This window comes from Peromyscus maniculatus, chromosome 12 (genome assembly GCF_049852395.1).
Source record: "Peromyscus maniculatus bairdii isolate BWxNUB_F1_BW_parent chromosome 12, HU_Pman_BW_mat_3.1, whole genome shotgun sequence".
Taxonomy (NCBI): Eukaryota; Metazoa; Chordata; class Mammalia; order Rodentia; family Cricetidae; genus Peromyscus; species Peromyscus maniculatus.
This window is the reverse complement of record NC_134863.1, coordinates 11,140,001-11,152,709: the sequence shown is the minus strand read 5'-3', so window position 1 is coordinate 11,152,709 and position 12,709 is coordinate 11,140,001. Positions and strand designations below refer to the sequence as shown.

Genomic DNA, 12,709 nt, shown 5'->3' with positions numbered 1-12,709 from the left:
TAGAAGGCTTTCCTTGTAGTAAGAATTTTCTGTCACACCAGCCAGCTCCCAAATAACCTCACAGAAACTTATTAATTATGAAAGCTTGACCGATAGCTTAGGCTTGTTTCTAACTAGTTTTTATAACTTAAATTAACCCATATCTTTTTTAAAAAACATTTATTTATTTATTATGTATAATGTTCTGTCTGCATGTATGCCTCAGGCCAGAAGAGGGCACCAGATCTCATTACAGATGGCTGTGAGCCACCATGTGGTTGCTGGGAATTGAACTCAGGACCTCTGGAAGAACAGCCGGTGCTCTTAACTTCTGAGCCATCTCTCTAGTCCTAACCCATATCTTTTAATCTATGTTTTTTTTACTTTTTCTACTTCCTCTCCGTCTGGCTGGTGACTCCTCTCTTCTTCCTATGTGCCTGAAAATATTGCCTAACTATTGGCCATTCAGCTTTTTAGTAAACAAATCAGAATAACATATCTTCACAGTGTACAAAAAGATTATTCCACAACATTTCCTAGCATTCGTGAAGCCAAGGTTCATAGTACTAGTCACTAGTAAGACTTGCGACTAGATAGCAGAATTCTATGCTACAGTGTTAGGAAAAAAAAATCAAGTCTTTACCAGGATGTGTTTGTGGTCTGGAATTTTATTCTTCCTGTCTTTTCCTCATTGGCCAGCTTGCAGGATTTGAGCATCTATAATCCTGAGAGAACCATCACGGTGAAGGGTGCCATTGATGCATGCGCCAATGCTGAGATAGAGATCATGAAGAAGCTGCGAGAGGCCTTCGAAAACGATATGCTGGCCGTTAATGTAAGTGCCCAGCCCTTCCTTCGCTTGGCTTTCCGACAGCTAAGGCAGGACCCGAGCTCTGTAAGGATAGCTGTCCTTCAGCTGAGGAGGAAGGGCCTTAGGGCAGATGGGAAGAGCGTCCGACTTCCTAGGATTAAAGATGTCTTTAATCTGGTAAACCCAGATCAGCATGAGCCAGTAAAATCATACCTTCCAGACCGCAAAGTGGGGTGATGCTCATGATCACATATATTGGAACAGGAAGGTTTCAAAGCTGGGCTACACACACACACACACACACACACACACACACACACACACACACACACTAATGTGGGTCAACAGGGCTGGATGCTGTGATATGAGAATAAAAATTACGGGTCCAGGAAAGTGGGTTCCCCTGTTTTCTAAACTTTGTGTAATATTGTGTCCTCTCTTGCTTTAAAATCCCAAGTATATACTTTAGTCAGGCCTGGTGACACACACCTTTAATCTCAGAACTGGAGAGACAGAGGCACGTGATGTCTGTGAGTTCGAGGCCAGTGTGGTCTACATAATGAGTTCCAAGCCAGCTGGGGGTGCATAGTGAAACCCAGTCTCCTTTATATATTTAAAAGACTGGGCTGGAGGTTTACCTCTGTGGTAATATGTGTGTAGCATACGTAAGGCCTGGAGTTAATTATTCAGGGTTAAAACAGTTGGCGTCATAGGGTAGAGAGACCTTGTCTAGTCTGGGCTGTTTGGGGGGAAAGTCTATCTGAAGCAGGCATTTCAGAGTGGCCGGTGGGAGGAAGGGGAGGGGCTAGCTCCTGATTGGCATCTCTTGCTTGCTGGTTGGCGCTTGTAGTTGGCCTGGTAAATGCTGTCACCCACTTGAGCGCTCTCTAGCACGTTCTTCCTGTTCCTTAATTCTTGCCTTATTAATTGTTTAAAATTATTTCCCCATCAGCAAAGTCCAGGCTCATCTCAGAAGAGTGAAATCTTTCATTTTTCACTATCATCTTCTGAGACTGGAAGGGGTCCTCTGAGCAGCCGTCATGGGCCACAGTTCAGCCCCCACAGTTATCATCCTCACTGACCTCTGGGCTCCATTGAACCCTTCCTCCTCTTCCCATGCCCCACACTCACATCTCACAGAGGAGTAAACACTGACCCGGTGGCGATCTGTGTTGCCGCCCCGCCTCCCTCAGCAACGCTGCATGGTTCTTCCCCGGGTCAGCGTCCCATCCCCCACCCCTGCACCCCCCCCCCATGACTGCCTACCACACAGTAATTGTGGGCCAGGATGGGGAGAGGCAGAGCATCCTGAGTGAGCAGCGTGGTGGCATTTTCATCTGGCCATCTCATTCTCCTGGGGACTCTGTCTTTGCTAAACATCTCTTTCCGTGAACACCTGGATGTGCTCAGAAGGGGTGTAGGTGCCCTGCACATCACCATTTCAGCACATGTCCCTTAGACACCTGTGCCAAGTCCATGCTCTCTCTGTGAGAGAAATCACACAATCACCAGCTCTTAACATACAGCATGAGGCGATGGTGAAGGATCCAGGTTTGCTGTTCTCCATTTTTACAAAAAGGGACATTTTTCTAGAGTGACTTTACCCACAGAGAAACAAGGATTGGGGCAGGCTGGGCACAGGCCAGCATAGGGACTACATTTCTTTGCCTCCAGCCCTGGTGAGGATGCTAGGTAGAAATGTGAAATAAGGAAGGAGATCTTGAAGGTTCTGACCGGTCCTTGGGTGGTTAGAAAAGACTGGTGTTTGTTCTCATTCAGCAAATGTTAATATGGAGTACTGTGTGTCCGATACTGAATACAGCTCTAAGTAACATGGCCACTGACCCCGGGAAGTGAGGCAGAAGCAAGGCACTGAGCCCGTGATTCTGTCTTGTATCTTTGAGGGAATAGGAGCGTTAGGAGAGCCTAGAAAAGGCCATGTCAACTGGGAGGGGGTCGGGGAGACACCTGGGCAGGGGAGCAGGAAGGACTAATGTCAGGGCACCGGAGTCCAGAGGTGAAAGGGCACAGGGTATGGAGGGAGCAGGATTTGGTGGGGTAGCGGCCGGGGCTCAGCAGGAAAGCTGAGTGAAGACATGGCTGACCACAGTCAGATGCGTAGCTACACCCAAGGGGGACAGGGAAGCTTTGAGGGAATGTCAGAGTTAGGTTGAGAGGGTGAGGTTTGTTGTCCATGCCCAGTACAAGGTGAGGAAGTCCAGGTACCGGGGCGGGACAGACAGGGAAACACTGGTGCTGTGCAGACAGGAGGTGGGGAGTGGCCACGGCCGGCCTGGCCTCTCTGGGCTCCTCTCCCTCATCTTTTTTCTTCGTTTCTGTCCCCAGCAACAAGCCAATCTAATCCCAGGGTTGAACCTCAGTGCACTTGGCATCTTTTCAACAGGACTGTCCGTGCTTCCTCCACCAGCAGGGCCCCGTGGGGTCCCCCCCAGTGCCCCCTACCACCCCTTCGCTGTAAGTAGCTCGGTGTCCCGAGGCCCCCCCAGGCTGGGCTCCTCCAGGCAGCACAGCTACTCGGCCATGTTGAGTAAGGGCAAAAGCGGTTATTTGCATTCTGTCTCCGTGGGTGATTATAATTCGAGTGGAAGCTTTTCCAGTGGGAGATTGACACCGATCCAAGCTCTGAACGTGTGCTCTCACACATGGTAAGTGTCCTGCCGCAGAGAAGAAGAGCCGCTCCCCGATGCATTCACTCGAGGTCCGTTTTATAAAAATAAAAGTTGTTGGTCTGGCAGTGGTGGTGCACGCCTTTAATCCCAGCCCTCGGCAGGCAGAAGCAGTTGGAGGCCAACCTGGTCTACAGAGCAAGTTCCGGGACAGCCAGAACTACACAGAGAAACCCCGTGGCTGTTTCAAAGAACATTCATGAGTGTCCCTTGTTTAATACAGATGACACCTGGATTATTCTTGAGTAGATACACATTCCCACCTTTGTCCATAATTCAGACATACTTTATTGAAAGGAAGTTTTAAAAGGAAAAGGCCCCAGCGTCTGAGTCTAAACAGCACACTGCCTGATATTTAGTAGGTTATCAGTCAGTGTGGTTTGACTCATAACTCTCGGCAGAAGAAACGTGAATGGAATGTTTCCCGCTTGTTGCCCTCATTCACAATCATCATTCAGGATTAGTACATGACCAAGTGGGGCCTGAAGACACCGGATACCAGACACGGACAGCTGCCCTCCCCCGCTTTTTCTTCTCTAAACACATGGCTTGTTTTGTGTATAAACTGTCTCAGTGGGGAAGAATCAGGTGGGTGAGCCAGTTTTGTTCTGCTCTCTGGTGTAGTGGGCGTGGCTAGTGGCTCCTGGGGGGCCCCCTTGCGTTCACTCAAAACCGGCACGAGCTGGCACCAGGCCCAGCACCTTCCATCCGGCAGAAGCTTTTCTGAGGTGTTGGGAGTCACCGCATACCATCTCTTCGGTTCTGTCCAATTTCCCTTAAAGGAAAGGAAGGAGCCACCACTGGGCTGTGTAATGGAGGGGTCGTGGCAGACGCACACGGGGCGGCGGATGGGGCGTTCACATCCTTTACCTTTGCTGTGAGACGTAATCTCCGAATAAGTGCCCTTAGAAGCCACCGAAGACGGCTCACTTCCTGGGACGGGCTGAATAAGGGGCCTTGTAGAGTCTGTCTGAAAGCTAAAGCCCCTGATAACTGGAATTACAGTAGGAAATGATGTGTGCAATTTAACCGTCACAGCGTTCTCTTAGACCAAATTGGTGCAGGATTTTTAAGCATAAAGATAATGTTTTCTTAATTCTTGAATGGTGGCTCCTGCCTCTAATTGTAGCACCTGAGAGCCTGAGGGGGTAGGATTCCAGAGGTTTCAGGCAGTCTGGGCTACGTAGGTAGACCCTGTCTCAAGAAAATGAAACAAATAAATAAAAACTGAATATGTGATTTTTTTTTGTGGGGGGGTGGCCTTTAATGCCATGCTAAGGAAAAAGCCTCTTCATTCAAGACTGTAAAAATGTTTTCCTTACACTAATTTTTAGTTGCTGGTTTTGCTGGGGGCTTCGAGCCGCTGATCTCCTGTCCCACCCCCGCCCCCGCAAGGGTGAATGCACCACCTTGCCCAGTTCCAGCTGTCTCCCAGCCTTCCTCATCGCATTCCTGCACCTCATCCCATTCCGTTCAACTGTGTCTACACGGGAGTCATTACACTTTTATACTGTCTGTCGGTTTCAACAGAAAGCTGGCTTTTGTTTTTGTGGTTTTTTCCACAAAGAATGGACTGGAAAGCTGGTGGCTTTTACTACTTGACAAAATGAAAGAAAATATACTGAGGTTTTTTGTTGTTGTTGTTGCTTTTAGATAGGATAAATTCTACTCATGAAACATTTTGATCTGGCAAATTTTGTTTAGAAAAAGATGACTTTTTTTCCATTTCTTTTCAAAATTTTTGGCCTTTTTTGTTAGTTTGTAATTTCTATGAAGTGTCCATTTCAGTTGTTGGGTTGAGAGTCAGTGGAGGGATGCTTGCTTGTCATGTACAGGACCCTGCGTTTGCTCTCCAGCGTGAGGGGAAAATCCATTTTGTCTCTATTTTAGATACAACACCATGAGGCTGTGCATAACAGATTGTTTCCATTGTTTTTTTAATATCTGATCTTGTGGTCATTTGTTTCTTGATTCCTAATAGTGTATGTTTTTATATACATATATATATATATATATATATGTTTTTTGAGACAGGGTTTCTCTGTGTAACTTTGCACTTTTCCTGGAACTCACTCTGTGGACCGGGCTGGCCTCAAACTCACAGAGATCCGCCTGGCTCTGCCTCCTGAGTGCTGGAATTACGGGTGTGTGCCACCACCGCTCGACATATTCTTTTTTTTTTTTTTTTAATGGTTTTATCAAGACAGGCTTCCTCTTTGTAGCACTGGCTGACCTGAAATTCACTCTGTAGACCAGGCTGGCCTCGAACTCACAGAAATTCACCTTCCTCTGCCTCCCAAGTGTGGGAATTAAAGGCGTGTGCCACCACTGTGTGGCTCGCTCTTATTTTCTTAATAAGAGTTGCAGACTTTCACTTTTCCGTTTTCTGCTGGCTTATGTATTTGCTGGTGACAGTTCCCTGTATTCCGGGCTAGCCTCAAACTCCCTGTGTAGCCGAGGATGAACCTCTGCTTTGCTGCCTTACTTCTGGTGACACGTGACTCCACACCTGGCTCCTGTGGACCGAGCCCTGGGCTGCTTTGCCTTTCACAAGTACTCAACAATTGAGCACAGGCCCAGTCTCCTCCTAGGGACTTTTGTTAAATCTACAGGTGATAAGGGTTTCCTGTCCATTGTGGCTGTCTCCTGCATTCTCTGGGATCTTGCTTTCTTTCAGAACTTGATCACTACGTCTGTTGACTGGCCTCGCTGCCCTCTCCCCGCTCATTCTCTCTCTCTCTCTTTTTTTTTCAGTTTTATTTGCATTAGTGTAAGGGTGTCAGATCCCCTGGAACTGGAGTTACAGACAGTTGTGAGCTGCCGTGAGGGTGCTGGGGATTGAACCTAGGTCCTTTGGAAGAGCAGCCAGTGCTCTTAACCACTGAGCCACCTCTTCTACCCCACCCCACCCCACCCCCACACTGATTCTTTATACATGCCCAATGAGATTTCATTGTACTTTCATGTATTTAAGTTAACTGGAGAGGATATATTAATGAGACCATAGGGAGGTTCGTTGATAATGTTCTCCCGAGGCTCCACCTGACCTCACTGAAGAGTGGTTAAGAGCTCAGGCCGCACCAGTCCCGTTGGCAGGGGCGTGGGTGAGCCAGCCCCGGAGTTGTGAGCATGGGAGAGCCGTCCCCCATTGCCATCTGCCACGAGGTATCACGGGTGGGAGAGAGATGCCCCACCCCAGTCCCCACACCACACTCCACCTCCACTCATCAACACCAGAGGCAGGTGGGAGAGCTGTCCCTGCCCCCGGCCCCCCCCCCCCCCCGTCAGCTGCAGCACCACTTACTGGACAACACAGTAGAGCTGGCCCTGAAGGAGGAGTGGGTGGGGAGGACTGGAAAGCCTGAGAGCTGGCCCCGCCCCTTGCTCATCCCTGCAAGGGGTGAACCAGCCAGGACAGTACAGGAGACCCCGCCCTGTTGGGAGGACAAGGGAGAGCTGACAGGCGACCAAGGCCCAGAACCAGGGTTATGACTTGGCCCACCCAACATCCACCCCGTCGACGATCTTCTGGAGCTTGTGAAGGAACCTGACCCGCAGACCCAAAGCTGCAAGACCCAAAACAGACCAATGACTTCTTGCAGTCAACACTTGCATGTAACGATGTATGGAGAAAAACATCTTAGGCTGCAGAGGTCCAGGGTCATTTTGCTTCTCGTTCTTACTTCTTAGTTTCTAGCTCCCTGCCCCTCTCCCCCCAGTTGTCCCAAGAGAACCCAGAGTGGATAAGTGGCTGGGGACAGAGACACTTTGACAGTCCGGGACAGAACACTAAACCTTCCTAACCTTGGAAAACTGTCCAAGTCTTTGCCTGTCCTGGGCCCACGTCACTGGTTCTAGAGGGAATGCCTGATGTCTTTCCAGCCGGGTAGGAGTCTGCCATCACATCAGAGCTATTGAAACATTTGAGTGTAATACACAAGCCTGGCCTGGGCCTTCTGTCCATTCTCACTGTTCATACCAATGGTCTCTGGGTTCTCCTGCTTGAAGAGATCTCTGGTGTCAGCCTGTCTCCTTACTGTACCTTGGACCCTGCAGTTCTTCCAGGAAAGTAGGTGAACTGATGGTGGCTCCTGCGAGTTGTCGCAAATGTGTCTGCCCACCAGCAGAGTCACACTGGGAACTTTTAATGGGCAGGCATATGAAGAAGACCTCCTCCCGCTGTCTCCTAGGGGGACACCTAGCTGTCACCTTCCTCCCCAACATGCACATACTGTCCTAAGGCTTTTAATAAAAAAATAGTTCTCTTCTCCCTCATATACTCATTGAGCCAGGGAACCCAGTGTCAAGAGGAAGTTGCTTACTGACTTTGGCCCTTCAGGCCGGTGATTGCATCCTGCTTTCCTCAGTCACTGATAGATTGCTTTCTGATCACCAGAGGAAACAATTTATCACCGCCACCTTAGCAAGGGGAGATGGGAAGAGAAAGGACACTGATAGACACCGACTTCATTGTACATAAATACTCATTTACACTCCTTGAAACAGCCCACATTCTTGGCTCACAGATGTTCTTGATGAGGTCAGTCCACATCTGGACCAGGTCTACAAGGCATTATCTCAACCCCCTGCCTTCTCCTTATGCCTTTCCAAATGCCCTTGTATTCTCCATGCTAGCCTTCTGTCTAAATTTCAAAGAGGCCAACCTATCCTGGCCTGACCTAGGAACCCCGCTGCTCCACATACTTCTTGCCCAGGGCCATGTGTGATCTTGGTCTTGGAGTCTCCAGGCCCAGCCGGAGTTGCTGTCCTGGGCTGCTGGTTCATTCCGTCTTTGTGGTCAATGTCTGAAGATTTCTCTGAAGTTCTTTTCTGCATTTGTCTCCCACATAGACCATAAGTCCTTTGTGTCCCTGTCTCCTAAAATAAGGTCTCCCACATGGGTGCTCAAAAGCTTGTGAGTGAGTGAGTGGATGGTCCAACACAATCAGATACAGGCATTTGAGTCTGTGGGTGGACTCAGAAAGCTTTGAAAAAATGGTCCACTTTGTAAAAGAGCTAGAGATTGAGACTAGTGTAGGTCTGAGTCTCCGCTAGAAATGACTTCCTGGTTGCTGAGGAAGAATTCTGTCCTTCTAGCAACCCTGCGGCTCTGACTTATGGATAAAAGGAATCTGTCCTCAGCACCCTTTTATAGCTTATTTAAAAATCTCTTCGTTGTCCCAGGATGGTTCTGATTTGGGCCGTGTTCATGTTAGGACCCTGAGGACTTGGAATACAAGCTGTGCTCTAGATCTGTTCTTGGCCTTGCATGGGTGTTAGACTCACAATTTACAGGAATCACTTTTGCTATGAGAACTGAAGGAATAGTGCTTCGGGCCAGAGGCAGGCAGAGGCCCTATCTCCCTTGGTTAGAGCCTTGAGCGAAAAAGCTACAGGAATCGTCTCCCCTGTGCCTACTAGCCGCACCCCAGAACAGGAGCCTGCACAGAGAAAGGGCTGGAGTCCCTGTGCTTCCCAGAGAGTTTTCAAAAAGATGCAGCTCCCTCTTGGCCCACCTTCAAAACGGGAGGCTTTCCTGGGATCCCAGTCTGGTGGTGCCCTCTTGTGGGCAGAGACATCACTGCAGTCTCTTCAGTTCAACCAGAGCAAGAGCCCTGATGCTGCCCACAGCTGTGGCCCTTCCCTATAACCTGGGAAGCACTCATCTTTTCTTTCCGAGCTCAAAAGAACAGTTGGTTTTGTTGGTAAGAAATCACAAGTGGATCTTAATCTGGAGCTGAGTCTAGCTGGAGATGCATCACCCTGAAATGTGTTCGTGGCCCTCAGCTGTCCTCGGGCTCCAAGCTCCATCCACATCACCCTCTGTCGGGCAGGGCTGTGTGCCTTGGTGCTCCGCACCTGCCACCGTCTTGCTGGTGGTAACAGTGATAGCACTGTTTACATGACCTTGTGTAAAACATAATTAACACAGCTTTGCTCACTTAGTAAGTGTCCTACCCAGAAGACTGTGAACTCGGGTATGTTATCACTCTGCGGGTTAAGAATTTATAAATAGATGTAGAATATCATAGTCCCTGCTATACTGCAGGTATTCAATTAAAAAGTAGCTACTGCTTCAACTGTGATTTCTTCATAGCTAGCTCTGCGTCGTGAGTCCACATCTGCCCTCCTGATTCTCCTCTCCACATCTGCACACGATGTCTTTGTCTGCTCCCTCTCTTACTGATGCTCTCAGTTTCTCCACACTGAGCTTCTGTTCCTCTGGGAATCTCTGATGCAGCTAACTGCTCCGTCCTCCCAAGATCACATTTGCTTGTTCTGAATAACTCTTGGCTTTTGTCCCCAGGATTCTCTGTGCTTGTAATGCACAACTTGTCATTCCCCCATGGAACAGGAGCCACGAGCCCTGTCCTCACTGAAAGGCGGGTCTGAGCAGTGGGACTGGGCTGAATGCCTAGAGAGCAAGGCTCATCTTAGAAGCTGCGGCCCAGGGCCTGATGCAGCCAGGTGACACCTTGTCAAGGGTTCAGGGATTAGAGACACAAAGGCACAAGTTTGTGGATGGGATGGTGGTGCTGGCTCACAGAGCACGTGTGCCGCATGGAAACGGACACCTGACTCACTGAACGTCTCATTAATATGCAGACCCACTCCGGATACTTCTCCAGCCTGTACCCTCATCACCATTTCGGCCCATTCCCGCATCATCACTCCGTAAGTGCCCCTCAAACCTGCCCCGGCCACCATTCTTCCTGCTCCACAGCTGCCCCACATGGCCCCGGTGAACAGGCCAGTGACTGGTTACAGTGTGACTGGTCACTGTGGCTCTAGGCTGTCCCAGAAGGATACAGCTCAGAGTGTAAGCACCAAGCCACCCTGCTTCTCACTCAGTGTTGGGGAGCCTCCTCGACTGTGTGGCCTCTTAGGTGACCCTGGGAGTGGGAGGTGGGAGGATCAAGTTTGTGGTCAGCCTGGGCTGTGTAGTGAGTTTCCTGCTAGCCTAAGCTACACACAGGGTAAAATCCTTCCTTAAAGAGCCAAAGACTTAGAGCTATGGCTCAGTCATTAAGGGTGCACACTGCTCTTCAGGGGACTGGAGATGCCAGCACCCACATCAGGTAACTTATGGTCACGTGTAACTCCAGGGGATCCAGTGTCTCTAGCCTTCATAGGCACCTGCACTTACATATGTATGTATACACACACACACACACACACACACACACACACACACACACACACACTTTTAAAAATTATTAAAAACAGAAAACCAGTTAGCAAATATTAATAAGCTAAAGAAAAGTTTCCAGTAGGCAAGGGATGTGGCGCAGTTGGCACAGTACTTGCCATACAAACATGTAGACCTGGGTTCAAATCCTCAGCACCCACATAAAAGCCAGGTGCGGTGGTGCTCCTAGTGCTGAGGAAGTAGTGACGGGACCCCTGGATCTCACTGGCCAGGTTCCATAGGATTCTCAGTGTCAAAGCTAAGGGAGAGAGTGGGTGAGGAAGACGGCAGCATCGACCTCGGGCCTCCAACGTGTATGTGCGTGTGCCCATGAACGTGTGCATAGGCACACACCACACCACACCTTTTTTTTTCTTGTCGGTGTTCTTTAATCAAAGTCTGACCCTGAAGACACAGCACTCCCACAAGAACCATTGGCAGCCTGACCTTAGAGCTGCTGTCTTTCCTCGGGGGTTTCCAGGTACAAGTGGCTTGCCCATCCCTGGGTACTCGCCATGGGGCCTGGGCACAGCAGGAGGAGCCGCCTTGTGAAATGGTATTTCTAGTTATGGAGGGACTGGACAGCTGTCCCTCTGTCCGTGGGCAGGTGTGTTTGGCTGGCCAGGCCAACTTTCAGAAAGTGTCTCCTCCCACCATGGGTTCCAGGGATCAGACCATCAGGCTTGTGTGACAAGCACTTTTTAATCCACTGAACCACCACAACCATTGTGGTCTCGGATGAAGGCACAGGAAACATACATATCAAATCTGTGCATGTCAGAGAACCCAGGCTGCCTGTGCCCAGCAAAGGACCCAGAGGGGATTGTAGGCTCATGCAAGCCCGCTTGGGTTCATGTAGAGAGCACCAGGTCACACAAAGATCCACCATGCCATTTTGGCCATCTCCCTGGGTAGTGAGGCCTTCCCATACTCTTACGGTACTTGGCTGGGCTGTGAGGTGCCCAGTGAGCCTGACAGTATGCACGTGTTCTTTTCTAGTACCCAGAGCAGGAGACTGTGAATCTCTTCATCCCAACCCAGGCTGTGGGTGCTATCATCGGGAAAAAGGGGGTGCACATCAAACAGCTGGCTCGATTTGCTGGTGCCTCTATCAAGGTAAGATCATTGCTGCCAGCTGCCTGTCCTCTTGGTCTCCTGGTCAGTGCCAGACAGTTCTTACACCACCCAGAGACAGAATCTGCAGAATGTATTTCCAGGACCCTTCCTGTCTGCTCCCATTCCTCATCATAGTCCTTTCCAGTTCCACCAAACAACTACGTTAGAAGAAAGATACTAGTACTGACCAAACCAGGTCCTCTGAGGATTGGCATTGTCCCCTCTTCTCAGAGGATAAAAGAAGGCCAAAGATCCCCATCCCCCAGCTGAGGGGATGCGCTCGAGTGGAAGGAGCATTTGTGCTAGCACTCAGCACACCGGTGCGTCACTAGTCTGTAGCTAGAGTTTTCCTGCCTTGCCCACAGTCAGGACAAATCTTTGTCACCCGCCAGTCCCACAGCCTCTCAGACCCAACCAAGTAAACACAGAGACTTATATTGCTTAGAAACTGTATGGCCGTGGCAGGCTTCTTGCTAACTGTTCTTATAGCTTAAATTAATCCATTTCCATAAATCTATACCTTGCCATGTAGCTCCTGGCTTACCGGTGTCTTCACATGCTTCTTGTCATGGTGGCGGCTGGCAGTAACTCCTTCTGCCTTCCTGTTCTTTCTTTTCTCCTCTCTGTTAGTCCCGCCTATACTTCCTGCCTGGCCACTGGCCAATCAGTGTTTTATTTATTGACCAATCAGAGCAATTTGACATGCAGACCATCCCACAACATTAGTCTATGCTTCAAGGACTTACAGACTATGAGAAAACAAATTGAATGAAGAACTTTCTGGAAGGTGCTGATAAAATCATGGGCAGACAAGAGCTGATAGCATCACCTATTAAGAGGCCAGGACTGAGCAGAAGGCTAGGGACGTCCTCTTGGCTTGAAAATTGGTGTGTGCAGATGCGGCTGCCATTAGCCCCAGATTCTGCC

General features: G+C 49.4%; 1 protein-coding gene and 1 pseudogene across 2 annotated transcripts in view; both read left to right on the top strand.

Annotated features, from left to right (window-relative positions):
* Nucleotides 1-12,709, top strand: part of LOC143268211 (bcl-2-related protein A1-like) — a 282,316-nt pseudogene that overhangs the window by 74,845 nt on the left and 194,762 nt on the right.
* Nucleotides 1-12,709, top strand: part of LOC143268208 (insulin-like growth factor 2 mRNA-binding protein 2) — an 80,379-nt gene that overhangs the window by 57,071 nt on the left and 10,599 nt on the right. For both annotated transcript variants that reach the window (XM_076549349.1, XM_076549350.1), the window contains exons 8-11: nt 679-814; nt 3,137-3,265; nt 10,084-10,152; nt 11,666-11,782. In XM_076549349.1, the coding sequence (XP_076405464.1) occupies nt 679-814; nt 3,137-3,265; nt 10,084-10,152; nt 11,666-11,782 (451 nt within the window). The remainder of the gene's footprint in view (nt 1-678; nt 815-3,136; nt 3,266-10,083; nt 10,153-11,665; nt 11,783-12,709) is intronic.